Genomic DNA, 19,480 nt, shown 5'->3' on the forward strand with positions numbered 1-19,480 from the left:
ATGCTTGGGTTTGCTGGTCCCCCAGGTTCAGCAAAGACCCTATATTCGTGCACGCGCGTGCGAAGCGGGGGTGTGTGGCGGGGGAAGGAGCCTTCAGGGGACTCGCGCTGTCTCGAGGCCGCGCCTTCCCCGCCCTGGCGCGTTCCCGAGGCTGCAGCATCGTCTCCCTGGCCCAGGTTTGCCCGGAGGGTTGGGTTTGGAAATGTGAGCGACACCTCGTCTGACCTTTGTGTGAGATACCACATCCCTCTGGGTTCCCAGCCATGGGGGGAGGACAGAGTCCACACCGGGTAACCTTCCCGAGTGTCCCAAGAGGCTTTGGAGCCTGAAGAGCTAAAGGCGAGAAGATGACCAATCAGAAGGCGAGCTGGCGGGTGGGCGTGGCTCAGTGTAGAACTGCGCATGAGTGTGCGCAGACACCCCACGGAAAAACCCACCCTACAGTGAATTGGGGGATTCCTGCAAGGCGGGTGGGATATGCACGGGGACCGGGAGCTCAGACGAGGGTCACCCAGATCATAGTTTGCCAGCCCTTGTCGCATCAGAGCACCAAATCTGCTCACCCCCTCACCTCTCAGAGCCCAAGAAAGGAAAAGGTGACCCCTTCCTCCAGCTGAAGCCGCGCCTCCTAATGTGTCCATCATTTCCCAGCTCTTCAGCTGGGAGTCATTGGTGGAGGCCAAATCCTCAAGAACAGATGCCTCCTAGAAAATTTGAATATGGGAGCCCAGGCTAGCCTCTGAAGTGCTGAGATCCAAGCGGGAAGTACTGTGGCAGTTGGCGGCTTGCTCCGCAGTGTTTATACCCCGGAGAGGGCATCCCACACCCAACCCGATCCATTCAAGGCTCCAGTACAAAGTAGTTTGTGGTGATGAACATAAAGTAATGGGGTGGCGTCATCTTCATCACTGGTTGCAGTTCATCACCGAAGGACGTCAGGACAGAAACTCACACAAGGCTGGAACCCGAAGGCAGAAGCTGTTGCCGAGGCCTGGGAGACTAAAACATCAAGTCTTGAGTTCTAGGCCATCACCTGCCGCAAGGTCAAGACCCTTTCCATCCGACTGTGATGGCCTCACTCCAGCTCCTGCAAACTGACACCCACTCCACCTGTGGGCACCGCAGTGGCCACACACATACATATTGGGGGGGGGGGAGAGACAGATGTGTGTGTGTGTGTGTGTGTGTGAGAGAGAGAGAGAGAGAGAGAGAGAGAGAGAGAGAGAGAGGAAGATGCTCTTGTTACCATTCTCAAATCCCGGAACCCAAAGGTGACCAGAGGTCTATATGTTACAAGGGCTCTTGGGGCAGCAAAAGGACATGTGGAAAATGTCTGGAGTTCCTGTGTGGAGAATAGGCTATCTTACCTTGAAGCAGATGGTCCCTGGCCAGCTAGGTGTGGGATTTATCCAAATGCTTAATCTTTTGAATTGATGAATACGTTGATTAATTGGTTGATTGGTAGTGTGTGCGTATACAGAAGACACTTTTCAGGACTCCTTCAGCAGATCTAGGCTTTGCCACAAACGTCTTTGCCCACTGAGCCATCTCACCGGCCCAAAGCTGGTGTTTGGATGCGCATGGCTGCATTGGAACCCAGCATCATTTGAGGCAGAGCTGAAGCAGATGGTTCAAGAAAGAAGTGGGGCACCTCAGGCTGGGTTGTCCCTAGGTCAGTGATCCCACTTCCTTGGAGGTGCTTCTGGGACAGGGGCCAGGTGGCTTAGAGTCCTGAGGACCATCGTGCAGCCTCATGCTCCTGAACTGAGGACTGAGACGGAGCCCAGGCCAGGGAGTTGTTAGGTCTCTCAAAGTTGTCATATGGGAGAGGAGTGCATATGTAGCTCTTGCTTAGTGCTGGGGTAGCCTGGCTTCATCACCAGCACACACATCCTGAATACATAAATGGCTTGTCATTTGAGTGGGTGGACCAGAGTTGCTGTATGACCGCCAAAGCAACTCCTAGCTTTCTTGGTGCCTTTGTTTGTAAAATGAGGCTCAATATTAAATGTCACATCACTTACAGCCTTGGAGGGGTTCTCCAAAGAGCCATGTACGCAGTAGGTACTCAATAAAAGTTATTCCTTCCTTCGCTCCCTGCCTCCCACAGGACTGACGGGTACAGAGCCAGGAGCTTCTCCTGTCGCTTTAAAATATGCAAATAGCCTGCGGGTGAGTGTCCGGGTTTAGCCAACCAGTGCAGGATTTAAGTACCGCGGGGCGGAGCTTCTCCTGACTACACCCATGGGCGGGGCCAGCGGCGCGCTCCGCAGCGCGCGGGGAGGGCGGGGCGCGCGTCTGGAGCGCGCAGGTGGCGGCTGCGAGAGGCGGTGAGTGTCCTCGGCCGCGCTGCGGGGCGCGGGGCGCGGGTGCGGGGCGCGGGTGCAGGGCGGGGGTGCAGGGCGAGGGCGCGAGGCGGGGTCGCAGCTCCATCCTGACCCGGCCCGAGCGCAGGTGCCGTCAGCAGAAGGCGGGGCCCCGCTCCATTGCATCCCTCAATCCCGGGCTGGGAGGCTGGGACCCCCCTCCCAGGACCCCAAATTCCTCTTCCGGGTCTCCAGACTGCAGCTCCCTAGCCCTAAGCTGGGTGCCGCCTGCCTCGCTATCCCCTATCCACGCCTGGGAACCTGGGTCCCCTTCCTCCCATTGCAACCCGCCCTGGGGTTGGTAGGCAGGTGGGGGCTCTGCAGGGCGAGTGTGGTGGGCTGCGGGGTATCTGGAGTATGGAGTGTGGGATATCCTTCCTGGCGAGCGGAGCTCGGAGAGGCCTGGAACCCGCACCAGGGACTCCCGCGCCCTGTTAGGGGGGCGGCTGGCATCTGCTCCAAGGGACAGAATTGGTCTAGGTGAATGAAGATGGGGTGCAGAGAAGGTCGGTGTGGCCGCCCCTCCACTTGCCCTCAGCATCGCAGGACCTGCTTCATGGTGACCTTGGGCAGGTGACAGCACCTCCCTGACCCTTAGTCTCCTCTTCCGAATGTAGAGGTTGAGGAGGCCAGACTGTCTCAGATTCCCAACACCTGTGTCCCATTTTCTCCAGATGAGGACCCCAATTTTTGGTCAAATGTTAGGGCAGACTCCTCCGTTTTTGGCACTTTAAAATTGGTTGAGTCCTAGTGTGGTCATTCCAATCCTCTGGTGGCTGAGGCTGAAAGGTCTGCCTGCAGCTGGAGGCCAGCCTGTGCTACATAGACAAGACTGCCTCATAAAAAAAGCATAAACAAGAATAAACCATGATTTTGATTAATGGGTATAGTCTAGCCTGGGGCGGAGCAGGGGGACCTAAGGCCAGGAGAGGACAGTTTCCATCTGACTATAAGACAGACTTGCTTCCAATCAACACCAGGACTTTGTCACCCTGGTCCCACCCAAGTGGCTGCCCAGGTTACACCCTGACCCACATACCATCACCTACAACAGGGTTCCTAGGTTGGTTCCTGGGCGGGGTCCCAGGTGGAAGGTCAGGTCTTAGTCCCTGTCTCTTGCAGGATAGTAGGGTAAGTCCCAGGTAGGAAGCATGACACCCCCAAATTTGTGTGCTCAGACTGGACTGACTGAGCCTTCTAAAATGGGCCAAAAGCCTGTGGGAAGATCAGAGGTGGTTGTGGGAGTGAGGGCACGCTGTAAACCCCCACTCCCATGATAGTAATTATGATATTGCCTTCATTAAATGGAGTCACAGACCAGGAGGCAGTGGGATGTCTTTGAAGGGTGTGACTAGAGTCATCAGCCCCAAGGACTTGGGTACACAGTGGTGCTCAAAGTATGTGTGACAAATGAAATGACTCAGCCGGAGGCTTGCACAGGAGCCTCAGTTTCCCCATGGATTGCCAGGGGAGGCGGTGAAGGTCACACAGTCAAGGGTCAATGGCTGTGGGCACAGCAACCTGTATCCAGCCCCAGAGTACAGCTCTGGTCCCCTCTTCCTGACTCAGTTCCCTGTGCTGTTCACACACACAAGCCTTAGGTTTTGGGGACTCTGCATCAGGGGATGGGGTGCTTGTTGTGTGCCTCTGGGCAAGTGTCTGTCCCTGGACCTTATTCTAGTATTACAGAGACCAGAAAGCCCTGGGCTGTATTAGGTGAACTGTCTTAGGCCAAAATATTTCCAGAGGCCACTCGTGGTGTTTTAACTTCTTTCCAAATCACATGGGTTAAAAAAACCAAACCGAACCCCAAGAACACGGTGCTGAGAGACATCTTATACTTAATGTTTACATACCAAAGCCAAGCACGGCGGTACACACCTGTCACCAGAGCACCCAGAGGAGGAGGCAGGAGGATCAAAAATTTGAGGTCATCCTCTGCTACATGGTGAACTTCAAGGGCAGCCTGGGCTACATGAGACCATGTCTAAAACCAAATTCTAATCTGTTGATCCTAAAGTGTCCTAAAGAATTTTGAGTTTCCCTTTCTGAGGGTGACGCTGCTTCGCCTGTTTCCAAGCCTCGGGTTCCCCTCAATGGCATACTGACTCAGCTCGGGCCAAAGAAAAGCTCTGTGGGTGTCTTAAGTTAGTCTCTTTGGTAGTAATCATGTTGCCCCCAGCCTGCTCCCTCACATCCCCCATCTGTGTGGCTGTCCTGTGACGATGGGGAGGTCCCAGGGATGCTGGGCGGGGAGGTGACGGTTGGGTGGCAGGCAGGGCGGGCCAGGCTTCCTGTCCGCCCCCAGACACGGGGGCCTCCAGTTAGTGCTGGCGGAAGTGTCAGGGGTCATAGCTTCCCGGTGCCTACCCCGTCCCTCAGGGGCCCCAACTCCTCTCAGTGCCCATTGGTGAGTTTGCCCCCAATTTTGTCTCTTCAGAACAGAAAGGCATCCCACAGCTGCGGCTTCCAGTCTGGGGCCAACGGTCGGTCTCTGTCACTTCCTGGCCAGGTAGCAACATTTGGGCCTATTCTTGGTGTCACCTCTGGCTCCAGTCGGCCCTGACCTGGGTGCAGGTTATGGCCTGTCAAGGGCTGCTGGGTGGAGTTCTGGGCAGCCAGGCAGGCAGTTATGGCCCTGGTGGCTGGTGACTGGCTGGGTGGGGCAGTAAACAGCATGAAGTGTGTCCCCTCAGAGTGGCTTTTATGTGGGGCGTGGGGGCAGGGTGCCGTCTAACATGAACTCTGGGGACATTGATGGCTTCTAGGAGACCGTTGCCCAAGAGCCTCTTGAAGCTGGCAGTGTTTATCTGGCCTGACAAAGATGCCTGCCATCTTCCCAGCATGGTCCCCAAGCATGTGTGCAGGAGGGCTTGGCACACGGGACACACGGATTTTACTTCATATAAAGATGAAGTTGCCCCATTGGTGTAGGGTCCTGGTCCTTCAGCACACTTTGGGGGGCTCATATGTGTTGCCTGGTCCCAGGTAGACACCAGGATAGGAGGGGGAAGGTGGGTATACTGCTCCAGCCTGTCACCCGGTCCTTTGGAGACTGAGGCAGGGCGATGGCCTTGAGTGAGCAGGAAACCTGGGACACAGAGTATGGCTCTGTTTAAAAAAAAAACAAAAACAAAAACAAAAAACCAAACAAAGAAAAACCTCCCAATATGGACATCTGTGGGTTTCCTCTCTGTTTTACCACAAGAGCGGCACTGCTGAACCCAAAGCTGGACGGTGTCCATTTGAAAATGAAACCATCATTTGCCCAGTGGACTCCTAATCTGCTGGAGGACCGCAGCTGCTAGGTCCCTCCTGTTGGGGTCTACCTGACGTCCCCAGCGTCGGGGAACCTGTGCCCAGGTCTGCCTGCTCTCCATCAGCTCCAGTCAGGTGCAGTGACGTGTAGCTGAGTCCCCACAGAGGCTGAGGCAGGAGGTTGGACTACAGAGCAAAAATAAAGGGGGGGGGGATTTTAATGTTAGGTGAACTGAGGCTAAGGGCCGGGTGGTCTAGTCCTGCCGTCAGCCTTGTGGTCAGCTGTCCCGTCTCATCTGTCGCTGGGCCTCCCGGGCTCCAGCTGCCCCCGTGCAGCTCAGCAGCTCATCAAGAATGGATGAGGACAGAGGCTCCTGTGACAGCAGGCCTCCCTGTGCCCAGGATTCCACACATCCCTCTGGTGCTGCTTGGCCCCACCCCTATACCAAGTGACCTGGAGTCTCTGACTAAACCTTTTCTGGCTGTTCTGTCTCCTACAGATGGAGAAACTGAGGCACAAGGCTGAGTGACTTGGAGCCAGGTGAACAGTGGCTTCTGAGTGGTGGTTGGTACTCATGGGGCCCCTGATGAGGGAACTGACCGTGACACCCCAGGGGACGGGGGACAGAGGCCCTCCCAGGCTCATCATGTCCAGACTGTTCCTACAGGAAACGCACAGATATCTCAGACACAAAAGCCACTGTCCCTTCCTGCCATTTGACCTTGGCAGGTAGCTTCTATTGGGAAGGAACTGGGCTTCCCTAAGTCTGAAGTGGCCCAGAATCATTGTCTGGAGTTTAGTTCACCCGATACCACTTTGGCCTCACAAACCCATATCTGTGCTTAAAAACCCCACCTGCTCCCCCCAGCTCCTGTCCCCTGTCCCATCCCAACCCCATGAGACTGGCACATGTGTGTCCCTGCTCCTGGCCTTGGGCCTTGACTTCCTCAGTTGGCCTGTGACAGGGAAGGTGGGCGGGGCTTCCCTGCTCAAGCCCTTGGTGATGGCCTAGGCCCCTACCCTACCTCTCTTTTCAGACAGACTCAGGACACAGCCACCAGGATGTCCTATTTTGGGGAGCATTTTTGGGTAAGACCCTCTTGTTTCTTCTGTTTTCTTTTTCTTTTGCTCTGTGCTATCATTTCTGTGGAGGCTCACAAACGGATGGTCCCGGGGAGACTAGGCAGACAGAAGGCAGAGGTTAAAGCAAGGGACAGGTTAAAGCACTGAGAGCTCGGCCCAGAGCATGTGTGTTCTGAGAGTCACACAGTGGAGCAGTACAAAGCTGTGCATGGGGCACACACCTGGATCGCAGACTGAGGGAGGCTGAGGCAGGAGAATGACAGACAACTCCGAGCCAGCCTGGACTACAGAGAAACATGTTTCCACAGAGAACATGCCAGAATAGCATGGCCTTGCATCTGGGGTAAGACCAGATTCCCCAGATCGGGGCCAATCCAGCCAGGGAAATTCCGTGTTTATTTCCATCTTGGGAATTTGGGGGTTTTTTAAGGGGTGAATTGACTCCTCCTGATCTCTGCACCCTTGGCCAGGTCTGGGATGAGAGACTCTCAGAAAGCTGCATCTGAGCCCTGAGGTCTTGGGGACCTAGAGAGCCAACCTGATCCTGCAGCTCGGCCCATCTCTGGGATCCCCACAGCCCAGTTTGCTGCTGCCCTGAAGGCTACTTTTCAGGATAAGCAAATGCCATTACAACCTCAGGAAATATCCTGAGTCCATCTGAGAGGTGTGACACTGGGTGGCAGTCAAGGGCCGAGGTCTCCTCCGGGTTGTTGTGGCCAGGGAACTGGAGAGCCACCAAGGATGTAGGAGCAGCTTAGGAATGGGAGACACCAGGCTGAAAGGCCCCCTTCCTCCTTGGTAGGCCCACAGTTTGCAAAGTGGTAGCTGGTTGCTAAGCAACCCGTTGCCCCTAGCAACAATCCCCACTCCCTCCCCAGCTGGGGCTCTTCTTAACTTGCCGCTGCTTACTTAAAGGGCCCACCATCCCTTGCCACCTGCAGGGCTCAGGCTTTTCCCTTTTCCCTAAGACTCAGATTCTTCCATGGCCTCTGAATGGCTGTAACCCCCCTGGAGGTGTTGTCCTTTGGGCTGCATGGAACCTCTGTCCTGCAGTAGCTGCCCAAGAGACACCCACGTTTAGGAGGGGTGGCAATAGCACCTCCGTGGATTGTCAGTGTTTTATATTCCACGAGGTGTGAAAACGGGGGAAGGAGAAGTCAATGAGCGGAGAGAAAATAGAAGCCACCCCAGCTTCTCTCCCATGCATACCCCAAGCTAGCATAGCTGAGAGGAGCTCAGACCTTTGACTCAAGATCCCACTGGCTCACAGGTTCTCCCCAGGAAGGGGCTGGCCAGGCAGCCTCAGTGTGCCCAGATCCGACAGGAAATGAACAAGAGCTGCGTCTTGTGGGACTTAGGTCTGTGGCTGGGATCATTTTTTCTGGTTTGCTCCGCTGGGGTTAGAATTCAGGGCCTCACGTGTAATTGGCAGGGGCTCTACCCCTGAGCCACGCCCCCAGCCCCTCAGTAGGGGATTCTAGGCAGGGGCTCTACCCCTGAGCCACGCCCCCAGCCCCTCAGTAGGGGATTCTAGGCAGGGGCTCTACCCCTGAGCCACGCCCCCAGCCCCTCAGTAGGGGATTCTAGGCAGGGGCTCCACCCCTGAGCCACGCCCCCAGCCCCTCAGTAGGGGATTCTAGGCAGGGGCTCCACCCCTGAGCCACGCCCCCAGTTCCTCACCGAGCACCCAATGCTGATTGGTATTAGGCGTTCCCCAGTTCCTTTGAGGTAAGTTCGGGTCAAAAGCCTAGAGAGGCTAGGGAGCCATGGCAGATGTGTAAGCAGTATCCAACCGTTCTGATCAGAGACACGAGGCCCTGGAAGTCCCTCCTCAGACCCTTGCTGCCTGCCCACTCTGTGGAGGCAGACAAGGCTGAGGGCTTGCCAGGTCCGGGAAACGGGCCAATGGGTGGCTCTATGTTAGCTCCAGATAATGCCCTGGGCGGCAGTGCCTGGTGCAGCCTCACCCGAGGATCCCTAGCAGCAGCAGGTGGGCTCAGTCCGAGCTGTGTGTGGAGCCCTCATTACCCAGAAGGCCCTCATGTCTAGCAGAGTGCCAGACGCATCTCACTCAAAGCCATTGTGTGGCAGCTGCTACCATCGCCCCTATTTTTCACACGACAGAACTAAGGCTCAGAGAGGTTGCAGCCACTGACCCAAGTGGCCTAGCATACTTAAGTTGGAAGAAAAAAAAATGGGGCAGAGAAACAGATCATGACCCTGTGGGGAGGTTGGAGCTCTAGGTAGCCATGGAGTTATGGAAGGGTGTGTAGGGAAGCTGGGGAGGGGGCAGAGGGCAAAAATACCCTAGGGGTTTTTGGGGTGTCAGCAGCTGACGGACAGTGGGGGGCACTGATAACAATGGCTCTAGAGTGAGGAATGGTGGGCCATCGCTGGGACGTTTGGGTGTGGGGCTGACATGGGTAGCAAAAGCGCTTGTCATTGCAAGCATCAGGATTGGATTAAGACCCCAGCAGCCATGTAAAAAGCTGGTGTACCTCGATAACCCCGGCACTGGGGAATTGGAGGGAGAAGGATCTCTGGGGCCTTAGTTACAGGTTTCAGATTCAGTAAGAGACTCGGACTCAGAAAATGACACGGAGGACCACGTTAAGTCGACCTCTGGCCACAGAGACCAGGAAGTAGAGGTCTCAGGGATGCTTTCCTCAAGCCAGTGGGAACGTGCAGCCTGCTGATTGGGTTAGGTCTCTTCCCATTTCAGCAGCCATTTGGCGCCCTGGTTTCCGAGGCTGGTCTGTGTTGCTAGGCAACCTAGATGCCCTTCTCTGACTTCTACAACTCCTCTCTCATCCCTTACAGGGCGACAAAAACCATGGCTTTGAGGTCCTGTACCATTGTGTTAAGCAGGGTCCTGTGGCCACTAAGGAGCTGGCTGACTTCATTAGGGAAAGGTGAGGCCAGGCCGAGGGCCATGTCCACTCAGAGAGAGGATGTGGTACACGCCCATAAGGGACACGCCCACCAGAGCTCTTCCCTCAAAGCACCTTCCCTGGGACTGAAGGAAGGATCAATGGGCCGATCTACTGGGGTTCCAGGAATCGAACGACCTAGTCAACCCGCGTTATCCCAGTTCCTCTGAGATGCCTTTGTTTACCTTTATTTTACTTTCTGTTTTGAACTTACCTGTGTGGAGGGGCTGTGCTCATGTCATGACAGACATGTAAAAGGCTCAGGACTTGTTCTTTGCTTCCATCTTGTGTATCCTGGGGCTTGAACTCATGTCACTGGGCTTGCCTGCAAGCACTTTTATCCACTGAGCCATCACGCTGACCCGCATGCCCTGTTAAAATCATGTCTCGGGTCTGATGCCTCTCTACCGAAAGGTTCCATAACCCCAGCACTGGGGAGAGCTGCAGCTGGAGAATTACCATGAGTTTAAGGCCCTTCTAGGCCACGCACATGACCAGCTCCTGTGTCAAAATAAAATAAACAACTAAATGAAATAAAAATATTACTTTAGGAAATACCAAATTACCCACGGGAAACAACTATCCAGTCAACTTGGAAAACTGTTTTGAGAGCAAGCTGTAGAAACGGGAACACTGAGGCAGGAAAAGGCCTTTCTCGGGTATTATAATCGGCTATCTTTGCCCCTTCTCTGACCCAGGGCCAGCATCGAGGAGACATATTCAAAGGCCATGGCCAAACTGTCCAAGCTAGCCAGCAACGGGACCCCCATGGGGTAAGTGCAGCTGGGGAGAGGAGGGACACTCAAGTGACCTTGGTCTGGGACCCAGGGGACAGAACTGCCAAGTTCTCAATCAGCAACCGCACAGCTGTGCTATGTGTGAGGGGCCCCTAGGGTATCTGATGAACTAGACTCCGCCTGTCCTCAGGACCTTCTCCCCACTCTGGGAGGTCTTCCGTGTGTCCTCGGACAAACTGGCACTGTGCCACTTGGAGCTGACGCGGAAGCTACACGATCTCCTCAAGGATGTGCTGCGCTATAGTGAGGAGCAGCTCAAGGCCCACAAGAAGGTAATGGGCCGCCCCAGCAGGTTTGCAGGGGCACCGGTGCTCCCAGGACCCCACATGAGCCTGCGTGCACATCTGCAATACTCAGATGCAGGAGAGCCACAACCCAGCCTCTCACTGGGGGATTCTAGGCAGGGTACCACCCCCCACCAAGTCACACCCCTTCCCTGCTTTCTAACACACACACACCCGTCACCCTCACAGTGCAAGGAGGAAGTTCTGGGCACTATGGATGCGGTGCAGATGTTGGCAGGCGTGGGACAGCTTCTGCCAAAGTCTCGCGAGAATTACCTGAGCCGCTGCATGGACCTGGAGAGGCTGCGTAGAGAGAACACCAGCCAGAAGGAGATGGACAAGGTTTGTTGGCCTCATGACAAAAAGAGAGACAGCATGCTACGAGGTGGTAGGCATTACACGGTGCGGGTACCTCCCCTCACTTTGAGAAGATGGCTTGGCAGGGTGGTAAGCCATCTGAGCGTGCCTGTCTGTGATTCTCAGGCAGAAACCAAAAGCAAGAAGGCAGCCGACAGCCTGCGGCGATCTGTAGATAAGTACAACACAGCGCGAGCCGACTTTGAGGTCAAGATGCTTGATTCAGCCCTGGTGAGAAGCCCGTCCTGTAGATCTGCAGTCCCGCTGGAGGAACCTGTCTCTCAGCTGTAGGGGCTTTAGGGTCATGGGCTGGGAAGCCAAGCTATGGCTACGGAAGCCAGGCAATGGTAGCGCACACCTGTTAGCCCAGCAGTTGGGGCTCAAGGCAAGAGGACCAAGAGTTCAAGGACATACATGTGTATATGTATGTATATATTCAAATGTATATATATTCAAATGTGTATATATATTCAAACATATATATATATATATATATACACACGTATGTATGTATGTAAATTTAAGGTAGCCTGCGCAGTCTGAGAAAAAAGAAGTCATTGTTTAAACTGATTATATATCAGTTTGCTAAAGTGAAAATGTCTTTGTTAGTGAGTGCTGTGGCATCACCGGATCCAGGCGTTCCAATGATGTCATTAGTTAAGATGTCGTCTCTGCAACTGGTACTGCTTTCTAGGATCTCCTAGGCCGGCGGCAGAGGATGTGCTGGTGTGTTTGTGTGTGTGAAGCATAGAATATCTCTAATCCAGCAGGGTGATTTTTCTTTTCGTGAGATAGGTCTGACCATGTAGACCAGGCTGGTCCTCGAACTCGCAAAGATTTTGACTTGCAGCTAAAATCCTAAGGCAGAATCTCATTGGTGCTTCTCTAAGCCAGTCAGAGCAGACAGGAGCTGGGCTGATCCAATTGGTCAGCCTAGGTCACATGCCCCTCCCACCTCAGCGTTTTCAGGCCATGGAGGAGGCGCACCTGCATCACATGAAGGCCTTGCTGGGCTCCTATGCTCACTCTGTGGAGGACACCCACGTGCAGATCGGGCAGGTGAGAATGGGCCTGCGCAGCCACGGAAGTAAGCTGGGCAAGCGAAAAGCCCCGCCCTTATGCCACACCCACCGAGGCCTCATCCCTCATGCCCCGCCCCTCACATCTCCCCCTACCCAGGTGCATGAGGAATTTAAGCAGAATGTGGAAAATGTGACAGTGGACATGCTCCTCAGGAAATTTGCAGAGAGCAAGGGCACCGGGCGTGAGAAGCCTGGTGAGTAACAGCGGGACCGCGCTGATCTTCAGTTTCTTCTTTAGAAAAATAGAATAGTGGCAGTTCCAGGTCCCTCAGAAGGCGTCTGATGGCTGCTCTCCCATGTTCGCATCCTAGACCCGATTCCCAGGGGGTTGGTTATGAAAGGTCTGCTCGGAGGTTCGGCCGTTTCTCCATAGCCTAAAGAAGCCATTGACGGTGCTGAGCACAAAACGTCTTTGTTGAGAGCCAGAGTTTTGTAGTCAGGCTGGGTTTGCATCCCTTCTCATCCCTAGCTGTGTGACCCTAGTCGCACATCCGGACTCATCTGAGCCTGCTTCCTCTTTCTGCTGGCACACTGTGTCCCCTGGTCCAGGTGGCCAGGAAAGCCAAGCTCTCCTTGTTGTCAGCCCCGGTCAGCCATGCCTAGATCCCTTTTCACCCCATCTATGGCTTTTGTTTCAGGGCCTGGGTGCTGCTATCTCTGGCAGGCCTAGTTCTACCCCTTAGATGTCTCCATCTCTCTCCCACCCCCCAGGGCCTCTGGACTTTGATGCATACAGCTCAGCTGCCCTGCAGGAAGGCAAGTACGTCTGGACCTGGATGCCCAGGCTAGACCCGGGGAGTGGGAGGAGGAACTGAATAGAGAGGGAGAGAACCTTCCAGAGCTCAGCTACCCACTTCTGTCAACAGCAATGAAACGTCTCCGTGGAGCCAAAGCCTTCCGCCTTCCAGGACTGAGCCGTCGGGAGCCACGTGCATCTGTGTGAGCAACTGCTTCACTCTGGCCCAGGCTAGCCCCAAAATCCTCCCCCTGCTAGCACAGAAGTCCCCTGTGTGACTCTGACCCAGTATCATCTCTGCCTGGGCGATTCCAGAAAAACCTGTCCCAGGCTAGCCCAGTAGTGCCATTCTTAAAACTAATCTGGAATTCATCCTTTAACCCAGGCTAGGCCAGAAGCGGCTTGGCTCACTGTAGCCTAGGCTGGCCATGATCACTTTTTTTGTCAAGTCTAGCTCCTCATCTGTTCTACCACTGACTCAGCTCTCTGTAGACACCAGCTACAGTCAAAGAAGCCCCAGGGCCCCACTTATAGGCTAGCTTGGGACAATATGGTGGAACATCCTCTGGGGCTTTGGCCACTCACCCCTGTTCCTTTGTCCCCAGTGACTTCCTGGAGTCTGATTCAGGGGTGAGTACTGCTAGGGAGGGGCGGCAGGTGTATGGAGGGTCTGGGGGTGGGGTGGGGGTCCCCATGTGAAGGACGGAGAACTCAGCTGTGCCTCAGCTTTCTTCCTTGGATTTGCCTACATTCCTGGAATGTGTTCTGGGTCCTGAGTGGGCAAGATGAAGCCTGACTCCCCCGTCCCTAGGTGCCTCCAGAGGTGGACGACGAAGGCTTCACTGTGCGCCCCGATATATCTCAGAACAATATCCTTTTGACTCTGTTAGCTGGGAGGGCCGGGTACGGGCACGTGTCCTGTGTCCTTTACAATAGTAGGAATATGGGGGGGGTCCCCCTTCGTCAGCACAGGAGACAGAAGCAGGCAGGTCTCCGAATGCGTTCCCAGCCTGTGAGCTCCAGGCCAACCAGGGCTCTTGTAGAGGGATCCTGTTTCAATATAGACAGACAGGAGAGACAGATGGACTTTTTTAGGGGTGGGTATCCAGAGCAGCATCCTGGAGGAAGCTCCCCAGATAGCTTCCTGGGTATACAAGACCTCTGGGTGGGAAGAGTGTGGTCAGATTCGAGGTTGGCTCCTTGATGGCGACCCATGCGAGGCCGAGCCCCCACGCTTCTCCTCTAGTGACTCTGATTTTGACGACGAGGAGCCTAGAAAGTTCTATGTTCACATCAAGCCCGCCCCCACTCGCACCGTGGCCTGCAGTTCCGAGGCTGCAGCTGCCCAGCTCAGGGCCACAGCCGGCAGCCTCATCCTCCCTCCAGGCCCAGGGGTGAGGTGGGGGTTGCCAAGGTGTGGGCACAGGGGTCCAGCTGGACGCCGCTGAGCCTCACGTTGCTTGGTTCTTTGTTTTCTCAGGGCACCATGAAACGCCACTCATCGCGTGAGTAGCAGCTGGCTGCTGGCTTCGGAGGGGCCTTGTAGGGAAGCTGAAGGGAAGCTTCAATGGTTGGAGATGACTGCGGAGTGGCTCGGACCCTCCCGTGCCGCTACAAAGCAGCGTGTCATTAAGCGATGGGAGTTGGAAGGGCAGCAGGGGCAGGCTTAGAGCCAATCGGGACTTCTGTGCTGGAGGGGGCGGGAGAAGGGGCGGGGAAGGGGCGGGGAAGGGGCGGGATTTTGGACTAGTCTGGGCAGGTGGGGCGCTTCTTTACACAGATGCACAGAGCTACCGCCAGCTCAGTCCCTCTGCTCGCTTCGCTGGTCACCTTGGGCCTCTTGCTGACAGATGCCCGCTAATAGGATAGGAACTCAAGGCTTTGTCTATCCTAGGGGACACTTCTGGGAAGCCACAGAGACCTCGGTCGGCCCCGCGCACTGGCAGGTGGGTCTCACGGTGACAGGACTGGGCAGGCAGATGGACCCCAAGTCCCTGCCTGCAGCTCCCTCAGCCTGGCCTAAGGTCCCGCTGTGTACTTGTGCTACACTGGGTCGTGGATGCCTGTAGACAAGGGGCAAAATTCCCGATAGCACGGTCTTGGTGCTGTGACGTTGGGACCCGGGGGATGGGGGAATGTGTGGCTGCGCTGCATGGGCGGGGCCCTGAGGGAGGCAGTAACCACTGAGCCCCCAAAGCAGAGGATTTGTGGGTGCAACAGTGCACTGGGAGCAGGAATAGCCTGTGGGAAGGCGCCAAGCTCGGACTTGCTCCTGTGTTGTTCCCAGCTGCGCAGAGAAGCCGCTGGCCTCGGAGGAGCCACTGTCCAAGAGCCTCTTTGGGCCGCCGCTGGAGTCCGCCTTCGACCATGAGGACTTCACAGGTAGAGGGGGTGTGCACAGCAGGAGGCGCGGGAGGCCATATTGTGTGGGGATTTGGTTGGAATGGGGGTCGTGGAGGCACGGCTAGCGGGTAGGGACAGAGTGAGGGGTTTGTGGACATGGGCGGTGACAGCTGGGCGTGGACTATGGTGACCACGCCCCTGACTGTGTCCTCCTTCCTAGGCTCCAGCAGCCTGGGCTTCACATCCAGTCCGTCCCCTTTCTCGTCCTCATCTCCGGAGAATGTGGAGGACTCAGGCCTGGACTCTCCGTCGCATGCTGCCCCGGGTCCGTCGCCTGAGTCCTGGGTCCCCCGGCCAGGCACCCCGCAGAGCCCACCCACCTGCAGGGCACAGCACCCCGAGGCCAGGGACCCAATGCCCCGTGCACCCTCGCCAGGTCCCTGGGGGCCCGAGACAAGTGCAGGTGAGCTGGAACCCAGCAGGTGTCCCTAGATAAGCTGGACACAGATGGAGACTTCCTTCTTAGGGGGGACCATCTGATGGCTAAGCAAAGGCCCTCGGGCAGGAAGGAGGTGTTGAGTTGATCCCCATGATGTTGGGGGTAAGCTTAAACATGGGTCTAAAACATCTGTGTTGGAGGAAGTGGGGGGAACCCTGTGGCCTCCAGTGAATGGAGATGTCATCGAAGCAGGAATTCAACCCAGGCAGGTAGCTGGCAGGCATGGTAAAGGATCTGGTTCCTGGCAGAGCTAAGGGGGTGGGACATCAGAGTTACCGTCCGAGCATGGCTGGTGTGGGGGACTCTGTTACTCTAAAGATGTAGATCACTGAATCACCAAATCTGTGGCTTACCCACCTTTAGCCCATCAGTCCTTCCTGGTACAGGTCCAGTGATGGCACCCTCCCTTACCCATTTGCCCATCTGGGACATGATTGGCCAGAAACCCTTGAGACATTGTCTTTTCTTGAGGGTTTATACTCTCAACTCCTAGCGAGTCTCAGCCCAGCCATATTCTTGCTCTAGATTCCCTGACGCTGGCTGACCCCACCAGGGAGGGCCTGGCTGCCACACTGAGAAGACCACGGTCCAGGAAAGTGTCCTGCCCACTCACCAGGAGCAATGGTGACCTGGTGGGTGATAGGCTGATGACTCTAGGTTGGGAAGAGGTCAGAAGTTGCCCCTGCAGGCAGCTTTGAGTAGCTGACAGTCCTGATTCTCTCCTGCCCTCCAGTGCCGGTCACTTAGCCCGTCCCCACTCGGATCCTCTGCCCCCACCATACCCTCTGATCGGCCCAGCTTCTCCACCCAGATGGGACACGGTTTGTGGGACTCCTTGGAGCCTCCGGCCCTTTCTGTGTCTGGGATGGTGGCTAAGTGGGTGGGGCCTGCCCTGCTTCTGACCCTACCCTTCCCACAGGCATCTCTCGTGGCCCCAGCCCAGTGGTCCTGGGATCCCAGGACACCCTGCCCGTAGCCACAGCCTTCACTGAGTACGTCCATGCCTATTTCCGTGGCCACAGCCCCAGGTAGGCAGTCACAAGGACAACAGTGCCAAGTGCAGGAATGACCAGAAGGCTTTTGAGCTGCCCAATGCTGAGGCCAGTCTAAGGAGGCCGTGGGGATTTGTGGTGGAGATAGGTCAAGGATGAACTGGAAACCTTGAAGCTGGCTTGCCCTCCCTGGGGTTAACATTCTAGGGATATTCAAAATGCCAAATTTATTCTGGCTTGAGATTCCTGGTGGCCCAGGAGAAAAGGAATTTAGGGAAGATACTTTCATTAATACTTAAACATAGGCTGGGTTGGAGAAATTCATCTTGCCAGGTAGGGGAGGAAGAGTAAGAAGTCGGGGAGGGGGTGCTGGGAGCAATCAGAGCACCATGGGAGCTTTGGCTGCAAGTGTAACGAGGACGGTTTAGAACCATTGCCAAGAGGAGCCCTAATCCTATTCCCAATCTGTCTCCTTTCCCTAGTTGCCTGGCTCGAGTCACCGGGGAGTTGACCATGACCTTCCCTGCGGGCATTGTGCGTGTATTCAGTGGGACCCCACCACCACCTGTCCTCAGCTTCCGGCTGGTGCACACAGCTCCTGTAGAACACTTCCAGCCCAACGCTGACCTGATCTTCAGGTACCTTGCATGGGCAGTGGGAGGAGGGGCCCAGATGTCAGTGCGGCCAGGGGCCCAGGGGCTTAAATGCCAATAACATCTTCTGCTAGTTGCTGTGTGGCATGGGGTAGGTGGCTGTCCCTCTCTGGACCTGACCACTCCCACTCACAGCAGCCCAGTCTCCAGAGTGGTGAGGATGTCTTTTCCTCTGTCTCTAAAGTGACCCCTCCCAGAGTGACCCGGAGACCAAAGACTTCTGGCTGAACATGGCGGCGCTGACGGAGGCCCTGCAGCACCAGGCTGAGCAGAACCCCACCGCTTCCTATTACAACCTTGTGCTGTTGCGGTACCAGGTGAGGCTGCGCTGCGCGGGGGCGGGGCAAGGGCGGGCCGCATAAATTATGCAAATATAGATCTGTTGTGTGCTCTCCTGCCCTCTGCTGGCCACGCACGGTATTGCGTACGATCCTGGTGGTTGCATATTGCTTGGACCAGGCTGGGGTTGGGGACAGCGCGGCATAGCCGGATGTGTGGCGATATATCTCCCAGCCACCTCTGTCTTTTCATGTCTAAGTTCTCCCGCCCTGGACCCGAGTCAGTGCCCCTGCAAATGAGCGCCCACTGGCAGTGCGGGCCTACACTCACGCGGGTCTCCGTGGAGTACAGCTACCGTGCTGGCGCCACTGCTGTGTCCACGCCACTCACTAACGTCCAGATCCTGCTGCCCGTGGGGGAGCCGGTGACCAGTGTGCGACTGCAGCCTGCGGCCACCTGGTGAGCCACCCAGCCCCGCTAATAACATAAAAGCCAGAAAACAAGAGTCCTGGGGCAGCTGTGCTATACCACACCCCTGCACGAGTGGGGAAACTGAGGCTTGGCTGGGCATAAGTTTGCAGAGGCCACACAGGTACCTGACCAGAGTCCTCTCTGTTGAGTCTGACCCAGATTCCCTTGCCACCAGGAACACAGAGGAAAAGAGGTTCACGTGGAAGCTTCCAGATGTGTGTGAGGCAGGGGGTGAGTCACGGTTCTGATGAGGGCTGCTGCGTGGGAGAAATTGCGGGTGGACAGCTTGTTAAAACTTGCTAAAACTGGACATACTCTAGCTCGAGAGAACTGAAGAATTCTAGAGGAGGGTTCTCAGGGGACAGGACTGGCCTGTGCAAGGGGCCTGTGGCAGGAGCACATCCTGGACTCCTGGACCCCGGGTCTAGGGACGGGGCATGTGAGGGCTGATTTAGTCGAGGCTGACCCCTGGCCCCACAGGCTCGGGCTACCTGTCCGCCAGCTGGCAGCCACAGTCGGGGCCCAGCACCCCCAGCCCCGTGGCCGCTCAATTCACCAGTGAGGGTGCCACGCTGTCCGGCCTGGATCTGGAGCTGCTGGGTGGCGGCTATCGAATGTCCCTGGTGAAGCGGAGATTCGCCACAGGTAGCTGCTGCTGGGGGGGGGGGCAGGAGGAGCAGGGTGAAATGGGGAGTCAGGAGGTGGAGCTCACACGAGACCCCCACGCACCGCTATTCTGTCCCCGCAGGGATGTACCTCGCCAGCTGCTGAGGTGCCCAGTGCTCGGGGACCGTCTGCCCTCCCACTGCTGCCGGCTCCCCCAGATCCCCAGCCTGGACTCCATGGACAGGAGCCCCATATCAGCCTGGCTCAGCCAACTCCTCCCTCCTCCGTTCGCAAGCCGGCCCTGGCCCTTTAGTATTCTTTAAATAAACAGTTTTCTAACAAAATAAAGAGGAATCCTCTTCCTGGTTCAGATCGGGAAGGATGGGTCGGGGAGCAAGGCGGTGCTGATACAACACATTTCATCTCCAGGGCTGTGGGAGCTGCCCTATTCCTGTTGACACACAGCTGGGGTTACAGGGAAGGAGAAGTAGGCAAACCCCAAGAGTTTTCCACCCTCCTAATGCTGTGGCCCTCTAATACAGTTTCTCATGCTGTGGTGACCCCAACCATAAAATTTTCACTTCTACTTCATAACTCATTTTGCCACTGTTGTCAATCATAATATAACTATTTGGTATGTAGGATGTCTTATATTTGAGCTCCCCAAAGGGGTTGCGACCCACAAGCAGAAAACCGGCACCCAGAGGTTCTGAGGTAGGCAGTGGAGTGTGCAGGCACCGAGG

At 55.9% G+C, this 19,480-nt stretch overlaps 1 protein-coding gene across 1 annotated transcript; it reads left to right on the forward strand.

The window, feature by feature from the left end:
- Window positions 1-6,687: 6,687 nt before the first annotated feature.
- FCHO1 (FCH and mu domain containing endocytic adaptor 1) lies at window positions 6,688-18,902 on the forward strand (the record flags this gene model as incomplete). Its single annotated transcript, XM_080928597.1, has 26 exons — window positions 6,688-6,714; window positions 9,529-9,620; window positions 10,337-10,411; window positions 10,566-10,707; window positions 10,909-11,061; window positions 11,203-11,307; window positions 12,037-12,135; window positions 12,256-12,352; window positions 12,870-12,914; window positions 13,025-13,097; window positions 13,500-13,524; window positions 13,706-13,768; window positions 14,115-14,288; window positions 14,375-14,399; window positions 14,789-14,840; window positions 15,182-15,276; window positions 15,458-15,700; window positions 16,262-16,368; window positions 16,470-16,557; window positions 16,656-16,764; window positions 17,211-17,366; window positions 17,566-17,698; window positions 17,920-18,119; window positions 18,307-18,362; window positions 18,612-18,776; window positions 18,880-18,902. 26 exons carry the CDS (start codon window positions 6,688-6,690, stop codon window positions 18,900-18,902), a joined length of 2,622 nt encoding a protein of 873 aa, XP_080784723.1.
- Between the last annotated feature and the right edge of the window lie 578 nt (window positions 18,903-19,480).

This window comes from Micromys minutus (assembly GCF_963924665.1).
Source record: "Micromys minutus genome assembly, chromosome: 14".
In the NCBI taxonomy this organism is placed as follows: domain Eukaryota; kingdom Metazoa; phylum Chordata; class Mammalia; order Rodentia; family Muridae; genus Micromys; species Micromys minutus.